Source organism: Diaporthe citri, assembly GCF_014595645.1.
Source record: "Diaporthe citri strain NFHF-8-4 chromosome Unknown scaffold_2, whole genome shotgun sequence".
NCBI classification, from domain to species: Eukaryota; Fungi; Ascomycota; class Sordariomycetes; order Diaporthales; family Diaporthaceae; genus Diaporthe; species Diaporthe citri.
In genome coordinates this window covers 2249131-2259131 of record NW_025064847.1, presented here as the reverse complement: position 1 = coordinate 2259131, position 10001 = coordinate 2249131, and the positions used below count along the sequence as shown (strand labels likewise).

Here is a 10001-nt window from a genome sequence, read left to right as displayed (position 1 = left end):
CACACAGCCGAGCAGGGGCTAGGTTGACGGCTTAAAGAAGATACTCTTGGTGACGCGTCTCACGGCCAGTGACAAAACCTGGGCTTTGTTTGCCTTAGCCTTCAAAGGAAATGATCCAGTCGAGCCCAACCTGAAGTGGACGTGGGCCAGGGCTGCGGGTTGAGTTTCGCTGGGGGCAGCTCAAACAAATGTGAGTGGGCGAGGTCTGCAGGTACTCGTCATGTGTCTGTTTGCATGGTGTGTAGCCAACTGGACCGGTGGTCGATGTCCATTCATGGAGGCAGCCAGTCGGGCCCAGGAAGTGGTGGTGACGTGCCGCTGCCTGGAAGCAATCAACGGAGGACAAACGCACAGACGTTCCTGCCGGGACCTGAACGACAGACAGCCCTGCTGTGCAACGGCTCCATCCGAGCGAAGGTGGGGCGCCGGTCAGGGGCAACGAGGCGCTGATTGGTTCACAGGAGTCAATGCAACAACATCATCGCGACTTCTGCTCTCTGCTCTCGGATGCGTTTGTGCTCTGGTCTTCGCTCATGCTCACCCCGTCTGTCCCCTGAATGGACCTTTGCACAAGCCCGCCTGCTAAAACGGGACGAGGCCAAACGAAAGCCTGCATTCAGCCTCTGTCGCATGTGGACAAGCCGATGACTTGCGTGACAGACACCTCTTGTCACTGTAACTCAGCTTAGCTCTGAACTCAATTCACAGTGCGCCGCGTCAAGCCGCTCTCCAGAGTCGCAGCAACAGCCTCGCGGACACCAAGGCATTGATTGCCTTTTACCAAGTAACCATGGCTGATGACATCTTGATCGATCTGCTGCGGAAATACGAGGTACCCGTGGACCAGTCCTCCCTCGAATCCGTCTTTCAAGACGAGGAGCAGGGAAGGCTGCTGCACGAGTGGGCCAAGTCACACCTCGTGACGGACACGCTGCTCACAAAAAACGAGCTGAACTCGTAATCGTCCCTCAGATTTGCCTTTGTGGCTGCCTGATAGTACCTGCTGACCCAGAGCCCAGATACCTGGCTCTCGAGCGAAATGGCAGGGCTGAGAACCTGGCAGCGTCTGCAGATTTGTCTAGCGTCCAGCCTGTCAGGGACCAGGAAATCATAGACGCCATCCAAGAGCTCAACCGTTCCACCGATGCTATAAACAAGCAGACCGAAACTCTACGTCAGCAGCAGAACGCCCTCTCGCGGCTCATTGCAACCGGCGGCAAGACTGGCGATGCTCGCTCTGACCTCGAGGCCAAGCGGCTTTACGAGTGGGAGTCGACCCGCAAAGCTCTGCGGACAAATGTGAGCAATTCTATTGACCAGATCATCCCTCTTCTTGCTGATCAACGAGCCAGGTTGAGCTGCTGTCACAAGGGATCGGCTACCGCATGTCGGAACTCGACCAGGGGATCAAGGAATCGCGCAAAGACTTGACTAGTATTGTCGATGAAGTCCTTCAGTCCGACGACAAGCTCTTGTCCAGTCTTCAGAAGCTTGGTTGGGAGCTCGAGACGGAGGATCGCGAGGAGACCGAAACTGTCGACCAGCTCCGGGAAATTTGTGCCCGATTAATCAAGTACACCGTGGAATGCATCCGTACTAAACTGGACCGCACATACCTGGAAAGTCTGCAGTCAATTTCAAAATCGGGATCCGAGAATCAGGCTCCAAAGGAAGAGATTGCAGCGCTGCAAGATGAGCTGGAGTCGCTGTACTCGGAGATCCTTCCAGTCGCGCAGATGTCTGTCGAGCAGCAGTGGTTAGAGCCTTCCCTGAGATCATTATCCGCAAAGACCGGCCAAGGCTTTAGCCACGCCGCTGGATCCATTCAATATGTGAGTCTCTCAGCGTGAACTTGACCAGTGGCGAATATTGAAGGAGGGCAACATCCTCATTCTGACCGCCGGACCACAGATTCTTGATTGCTTGGACCATGTTCAAGATCGAATCCGACGGGCGTCCGACCGTGTCACATCCTTCAAAGCGCACGAGAGCGCGACGGGTGCCATCATCGCCACCGCAAGGGCTGAGATATCGACGCCGGTCGCTTCTAACATCACCAAGGTTAATACCACCGTCGCACCGCTGTCATCGCCGGCCCGTCGGTTCCAGCCAGCAGACGACATGATGACCCCTGCGCCTCGCCGTCCAAGAGCAAACACAAAATCCCGAAGACGTTCCTCTGGTGGCGCATCCCAGGAGTCTCCGTTAGAACACCTCTTGGGGGACCTGGCAATTTCTCTACCGGGCGTAGAAGATGAGGATGCCAGTGCCACAGCCTCGGCCCAGGCGCAAGCCGCCCTCCTATCTAAAACACTGGCCGAGCGCACGCGAAAGGCAGCTGACGTCGCTGACAGCGTTCAGTCGACGTTCGAGCACGCAGCTACAACCCACCTCGCCGACGCACGCGCTGCACTGCAGCTTATCAGGGACTCGGTCCTCGCGGAGAGCCCATATGCGGAGGTACATCTCGTGGATCCAGGGATCGAGTCGTCCATTGGGGTGTTGGCGCAGGAAGTGCAGAATATCGCAAGCAGGCTTGAGCGCGTAGAGAGCGAGGCTGCTGCACTAGCAAGAGGGCGTAATGTCAATAGGGACGAGATCATCTCGCGGTGGGGCCGTCGTGGCTGAGCCACTGTCGTTGCGGTTGTGAGCCGTAGTCACGGACCATAATAGCAAACATATGGAGCACAAGCACGACACGCTTCCGTCACGGATTGTACGAGCACAGGGTCCACCCATGGCGACAAGGTTCGCAAGCACGCAATCTTGTCATCAATGATCAGGGATGCAGATGAGTCCCTGACAGAGCTCATGATATGATGTCTCGGAATGCTGCCTGTCGGCTGTGTGTGACCTTCCTCGCCATGTCTGCCCGCGGCATGCGGTGTCTTGGAACACTGTGGAATCCTTGGACAGCCCCTCGCTGTCAGCGTCCTTGTCATCGCCTGCAATATCTGCCGTGCTCCATTGCGGAACGGATGTTGCATGCCTCCCCGCTCCCGGGGCCCGTTGCACCGAGCCGAGGGCTTGTGAGGCACAGTATCTCCCGACTGGTTGACCGGCAAGAACATGTCTTTGGGGCTTGATGCGTGTTGAGATACGTTGACTACTGTTCTTCTATGAGTGTCTGAAGATCTGGTGTTTGGAAGTGTGCGCCTGACAGCGGTCTCTTGGGGTCTCGCCTCGTCTCTTCTGCAACCATGTCGCGCCTGCTCTTTCCTGTTTCTCCGTCCTTGTTCGAGACAGATCATGCACATCAGGGTCAGACAGGGATGGGTCAACGGTGTTCATGTCCACATGGGCAGCCCGAGACATACTCTATATAGGGTGCTGCAAGGGGGCTTGGCTTCTATCAAAATCGCTAGGAAGCGAAATGAAGATTCTCGACATCGTTGACGGTGACCACTGTGATTGTGTGCTAACACGGGGATTTGGCAGCCAACTGCTTCTCGCCTTGTTCGTGTTATGCACTCGTTGTATGATAGGGTCATTGGCATGACAAGGATACTCGGACCCGAAAGGATTGGGTATCGTACGGCCAGATGATAGAGATCACTGGGCACATGCAACTTGCTCATAGACGGTGCCTGCTCTATCGCTAGACTCCACAAAGCAACCCGTCCTCGAAGAACCCGGAACTCGATTCTTCCTCCTCCTCGCAGTTTCACCCCTGCCCACCCTTGGGCGTCGGCCTGTCGCTCAGATAGGGCGGCGGCACCTCCCCGACGCCCCCGACCATGAGCTCCTCGCGCTCCTCGACCTGCTGGTAGTCGGGCAGGGCGTTGTCCGGGTTCGCGTTGTGCCAGGTGCCCAGGGGGTCCTCGACGGGCTGGCCCAGCTCCTCGGCCAGCTGTGCGAACCGCGCCGAGTACTCGCGCAGCACGTCCTCGCCCTCGCGCAGCCACTCGGTCAGCTGGTCGCGCCGCTGGCGCACCTCCTCGCGCGTCGACGCCGACACGGTGCTGAACCCGCCCGTGTACGGCGGCACGTCCGAGGCAGAGTACCCCGGGAGCTCGGGTTCCTGGTCGCCGGCCGGGGGCGGTGGCGGTGGCGGCTGCTGTTGTGATGATGACGACGACGACGACGATGAAGGCTGCGCTGGTTGCTGCTGCGGCCCTGGCGGGGGCGGGATGGGCCGTGGCTCGATGTAGCGGTCCTGGTCTGGGTGCACGGTGGGCGGCTGGGCGGTGCTGGTTGTTGCCTGGCCGGAGGGGCCCGCTGCGGATGCTCCTGGAAGGCTGTTTGTGTGGCCGTATCGGAGTAGCCACAGGCTGTGTTCGCGCAAGGAGGTCCTGAGCAGTTCCAGTTCTGCGGCGAGTGAAGGGATCAGGCGTTTGAGGTCGTTGTACGCTGACTGGGATTCCGATGTCGAGGATGAAGCCTCTGCTGGCGGTGTGTTATTAGGCTCATTGGAAGCCATTATTTGGTTATTAAGACCTTAAAGTTGTCCGGGGCTCGGGTGTGAAGAAGACGATCTGCCGGTCTACAGTTGACTGTTTGAAGCCTTCCATGCTGCAGTGACGTTTTTGATGACTGAGCAGAGGCGAAGCAGCTTGCAGGGGTTGTGTCCGGGCTGTCCGAGTTGGTTATGTAAGCGCGTACTGAATATGGAGGAACAGACATCCTCCATGCTCGTGTCAATCGGGGTTTGTACGCAGTCTAGTGCATACAATTATTTCATATCATTGCTTGTTCACTGCACTGGTCATGAAAGGAATGAGTCACACCTAAGACTCAGGGACCATCGTCCAGGTGTGGACGGGCAGATGAATCCGCCCCTTGAGGATGAGTAGGGGCAGGAATTACCAATGCGTAGGCATCCCTTGACTTAGTATGGTTAATAATAATATTTTCTACTCGTTATAGGCTAGGGATTGATTGCGAATTGGGTCTAAATTTGACTACAAAAGCCCAAACCCACCCAGACGGTCTCCCACCCAACACCGCTCTCGCAAGGAGAACAACCATAACTGTGGAAAAAGCGAACGCTTAATCCGTCAGCCGGATCAAGCCTTATATACCGTAGGTACTTCAACAATAACCATATCTCTGACCACAGGTTCCTCGGTTGGCTTAACGGCAACTCGCTCCACCGTAGGCACCACATGGTCTCTGAGTTCGAAGACGTAAGTATCAGACCTCTTGGTGGCCACGGGATTGTCGAATGGCACCTCGCAGCCATCCACGGTGAGCTCAAACGGCGGGAATTCATTCGCGGTCTCAAGGCTCGCGCGTGCTGCCCTGTCGACTTTGACCACCCATCGCATTGAGATTCTCTTTGGCTCAACTGTAGATACTGCGAACTCTTCGACGATCACTGCAACTGCCAAAGTCAGCCATCGGGACAAATGGCCCCGAGACATTCGGTTTGGGGAGCAGGTCTTTGCTTACATTCAGGCCTCGCTGCGTGAGTACACTCTTCCGCAGTCACGATGGCATCTGACGACAGAGGCGGCGTGTGTGCTGGTGCAGTCCGACTGCGAGATGTGGCCTCGTAGGCAGTCGCACACTTTAGTAGGGTGACATCGTCGTAGGCTCGTCCCGCGAATGTCAGGTTCACGGGCATGGACTTGTCCGCCATGAGGCCCACTGGGGCGGAGACGGTTGGCACGCCGAGGTGTCGCAAGGCTCGGTTACCCTGATTCGTGTTTGGGTTTGTATAAGGAGGGGGCTAGGATGGATTGCAAGAGGGATAGCAAAGGAGGATTTGATTTACATTGCTGTATTTGACACCGTTGCGCCACCTAAGATTATACGTTAGTTGTGTTATACACGAGATATAAATTTTGGTTTATTTTAGCAACTTACGCCTCTGCTGCAGCCTGAACAACCTCGTCAGCATTGGAGGGCCCAACATCTCCAGCCGCAGGGAAAACGAAGAAATCACAGTTGTTAGCAGTAAGATAGTCATCCTAGCCATTTCCCAATAGACTCTAGTACCCTTAGCCCCTCAGCGAGGCCCTCGGTCTCGTACAAGCCTGCGTCTTTGGCATAAGCGGGGAGGCGTGTCCAGTGAATGTCGTTGGCCATCGGTAAAAACGCAAGCCCAGCTGCCGTGCGCACTCTCATGGGGAAGATGTTTAGAGGGTCGCCCTCTGATAAATCAGGAACCTCAGGATCATCGTTGGCTTTAAGGAAGGCATCCCAGGCGCGAGCAACGAGTGGGCCGCGCTCAGCGTCAAACCATGAGTCCGGCAGATGGGGACAGCCCTCTGGTAGGAGCGCAGGGTTCTCGTAGGCTGTCACCACGGGGAAGTCGGAAACAACCACTACTTCTGCTCCAAGAGAATTCGAGATCCTTGCGAGCTTGTTCCCAGAGGTCGATTACTGCTTGAGAAGTATAGGGCGGGTCAACAACACCTTGAGGTGGCGGGCCGCCAAGATACATTGATGGGACCGCAATTCGAAGACCATAGAGCGACAGGTGGGGTGGAAAGCGATGTCTTGAAATGAATCTGGTTTTCCGGGGAAGAGCTCGTCCGGCAGGTGAATGAATGGCTGGTGCCGCCAAAAGTCGCCTTCGGTAATCTCGTCAGTTTGAGTTACCACGTCCAGCAGTGTCAGCATTTCCTTCATCGTCCTGGTATGAGGGACGATCACATCACACTGCAGTAAGAGTCGTCAGCAACCAACTCGAATGAAGCGGCTCAAAGACTGCTCACCGTAGGATGCAGCGGCCAATTTCCCCGAATGGACACACAGCCCCTGCTCGGCGTATATGCCACCAAAGCATTGTTCGAAGCCGGCGAGCGCCCCGAAGACACCGTCTCCTCACCCATGCCAAACGCCTCAAATGAAGTCGCAACAGATACGGCCGAACCGTTCGATGAGCCCGACGCAAACGCTGCAGCGAGATAGGCTGGGTTGTATGGGTTCTCTGCGCGGCCGTAGATGCCGCGCTGCATCCCGCCGTCTGCCATGGGCGGCATGTTTGTGCGGCCGAGGAGGACGCCACCTGCATCACGGATTGCGGCGACGGTAAAGGCGTCTTCGGAAGCTTTCGGGTTTCGAAAGGCCGGGGAGCCGGCGGCCGCGCTCATGGACTTGACTTTGTAGCTGTCTTTGACTGTATATGGAATACCTTCAAGGGGCCGTACATGCTGTCCTTGAGCGCGGCTGTCATCGCTAGCTGCCGCGTCTTCGAAGACGGTATGGTTCAGGATGGGGATAGAGTTGAGGGCTGGCCCGCGGCAGTCGTGTGCGCTGATGCGGTGCAGATACTTGGCGACGAGCTCGACGCTGGTTATAGCGCCGGATGAAAGTCCCTTCTGTAGGCCGTCGATGGACGCTTCGAATATGCTCATTTGTGATATGGTAGCTAGGCGTGCGTCTCCCATGGCTGCGGCTTTTCTTTTCCAATTTCTGCGCGGGAGTGGGAGGATCGGCGGGGGCGGGATGGAGCTGGGATGAACACTGCGTCTCAGACCGCTGGTTCAAGTCCGAGGACAATGTACGTAGAAAGGTTTCACTGGAATAATTCTGGAGTATTGGTACTCGTCTTCTAAGAAGATAATATGACCAGATGTGCTCTGTTCAACGCGACCGTGTTCGTCGTGTGGGATAGGGAGACCTGGTCCCCTTTAAATAACCGAATTAGCCACAAGCTATAGATAATTGTGTTCCAAACCTACTGTTATCGATATTGTATTGTTTTTTTTTTTTTTTTAAACGCTGGGTGTTTAAGCGTTTGTCACTGTATGAAGGGACTGGATGCATATTGCTTAAGAAGTATATGTGTACAGATTGAAAACGAGACCACTTAAATGACCGAAAACTGACATTGTCTGGTGCCGCCCCACTATCTATGGGCAAACAGTTGGCTAAGAAAATTTGCCTGTCTTGGCTTTGGTGGTGATGGTTTACAGGGTGTTTTCCCCTAAGTACAGGATGAGGCTATTCCTGCGCTTAAGGGAAAACATCCCTTGTGCATCCGGCCGAGGTCGGCGTGAGGCTTCCCAACGGACTCCTTAGTCTTCAGTCTATCTATTAAAAAACAAGATGACTTCTAGCATAAACGGGCCGGGATATCTTTCAGCCTCACATTTCTTCAAATACCATAAGATTTATACTACAAAATACAAGTATACTACCTATATACGCCAGGTAAGGATGTATTTCTAGGCTGCTTAATCAGCGTCGGGTTCAGTTAACCTCTCTGCGGGAATCCAGAATGGGCTTGGTTGTAATTTTCAAATCCTGCGTAGATTCGTCTGTCCCGTCCGAATGAATTCCATTTTCGGTGTCATCTTTCTTGCTGCTTTTTATCTTTGAGGACAGTTTGATGGTGTACCCAGTCATTGAAGGTACAATCTTTCTCTCAATGAGCTGCTTCACTGCCGGCAGGCATGATATGATGAAGCAGCTGACGAGCTCGGCACGGTAGGAGTAGTAGATGGCCCAAGCAATACTTTGGCTGGTGTAATTAGAGACATCTAGTGGATGAATTAGAATATTATATGCGTCAAGTGTGTGGCCTCATCATTTCAACTTTCGAGGGGGACATAGCCACTTGCCTGGGCTTGAAAGCTGATCTTCAAGACGCCGGATGACAAAGCGGAAGATTGCAGCGCAGCAAGTTCTAAACATGAGAATATTAGAATACGAAACGCGCCTGTTTGGTATTTTCGCTGCCGATTGAAAATGACTCACAGAAACCCGGTAGCAAATACAGAAATAACACTCAATTTTCTCGTGATCTTCATCTGAAGTCTCCACACTACAAATGCCGGTACGAGGATCAACCAGATATCAAACGCAGCGTTGATAGCCGAAGAAGCCCCGGATCCATCCCAGGCATCGTTTACAACGCAGCTACTGTCCATATCAACCTGCCAGTTACAGGACAGCGGCTGGAAGACAAAGAAAGTTGTGATGAAGAAGGTGAGAGAAAGGAGGATGTTGAAGACTTGTGTTCCCCTGAGGACCCATTGGATACGAGGTCCCTCGAAAATGCGTTGGTACAAAAAGATGATGGACATCTTGCAAGCACCCAAAGCCAAAGGATAGATCTCGGCTCGCGCGAAGTTGGCCTTTAGGAACTTTACCAACCTCTCGAAATCGAGATCCCAGGAATGAATGTAGAATCCATAATATCCACCTGCAGTTGGAGTCAATATCCCAATATGGGTTGGCCGGGAGGGGAAAGGCGCGGTGGAGGTTGTTGGGGAGAGGAAGGGGGGAGGGTTGAAGCTTACCCAACAGAGAAACAGCGGATTCGCCCAATAACAAGGTCTATCAGCTCATGTCAGCCACGACTTTTTTCCGTCTCTATCGACTAGATTAGAGTACCACCAACATATGCAATGACACAGGAGGTATCATCCCAACCCCATTTACTCAGCCCGCTCAGTCTTGACACAAGCCGTAGTATGAAAAACAGAGTCTCTATGATAATGACAATAATAGAAGTCGTGGTGAATTCCGGATCGTATGTATCGATTGGTCGTTTGAACCCACATTCGTCGAATAATAGGCGTCGACTGACTGTCGGATTCAACATAATGATTAGCCGGTGAGCCATCACTTTGTACACACATGTGCTCAAATATTAGGCCTCATGTGAATCCATGGAAACCAATGATCTGACGTACTTTGAAACTCTGAGAACGAGCAATAGTCAACGTAGCAATACAAGAGGTCATTTGAGCTTGCATTACCGCAACCGCATGGGAACTGCTCTGTGGTAGTGTTGCATAAGTCACGATAGCAGTTAGCCTGGATGCATTTGATCATCAGTAAAACGTACAGAAATAGTACACGTGGACGTGACTCAGCCGCACTTCACAACCAGGGCGAGTTACTTCGATAGTATTTTGAGAAAGAACACGCGAAACGAGCAGTAACAGAGCTGCTAGATGTGTGAAGTTGTTTGGCATCGCCACGTCTGGAATCGCGACCATTCTTGAATGACACAATTTTGCGTTGAGTTAATCTGGCGACCGGAGCGCATAATTTGACCGGAAGGGGAGGGGGAGCTTGGGCTTCACCTGAATGACTAGTGA

General features: G+C 53.7%; 4 protein-coding genes across 4 annotated transcripts; 1 reads left to right on the top strand and 3 right to left on the bottom strand.

Annotated features, from left to right (window-relative positions):
- Positions 1–790: 790 nt before the first annotated feature.
- Positions 791–2628, top strand: INS49_006251 (uncharacterized protein; the record flags this gene model as incomplete). Its single annotated transcript, XM_043167024.1, has 4 exons — positions 791–957; positions 1020–1299; positions 1353–1832; positions 1912–2628. The coding sequence occupies 4 exons, from the start codon at positions 791–793 to the stop codon at positions 2626–2628; spliced, it is 1644 nt and encodes a 547-aa protein (XP_043028168.1).
- A 1036-nt stretch (positions 2629–3664) lies between these two features.
- INS49_006250 (uncharacterized protein) lies at positions 3665–4420 on the bottom strand (the record flags this gene model as incomplete). The annotated part of the gene is made up of 1 exon (XM_043167023.1): positions 3665–4420. One exon carries the CDS (start codon positions 4418–4420, stop codon positions 3665–3667), a length of 756 nt encoding a protein of 251 aa, XP_043028167.1.
- Positions 4421–5006: 586 nt separating this feature from the next.
- On the bottom strand, positions 5007–7304 carry INS49_006249 (uncharacterized protein; the record flags this gene model as incomplete). The annotated part of the gene is made up of 7 exons (XM_043167022.1): positions 5007–5317; positions 5392–5638; positions 5717–5744; positions 5809–5822; positions 5941–6171; positions 6361–6606; positions 6663–7304. The coding sequence occupies 7 exons, from the start codon at positions 7302–7304 to the stop codon at positions 5007–5009; spliced, it is 1719 nt and encodes a 572-aa protein (XP_043028166.1).
- Positions 7305–8645: 1341 nt separating this feature from the next.
- Positions 8646–9499, bottom strand: INS49_006248 (uncharacterized protein; the record flags this gene model as incomplete). The annotated part of the gene is made up of 3 exons (XM_043167021.1): positions 8646–9097; positions 9195–9231; positions 9296–9499. The coding sequence occupies 3 exons, from the start codon at positions 9497–9499 to the stop codon at positions 8646–8648; spliced, it is 693 nt and encodes a 230-aa protein (XP_043028165.1).
- Between the last annotated feature and the right edge of the window lie 502 nt (positions 9500–10001).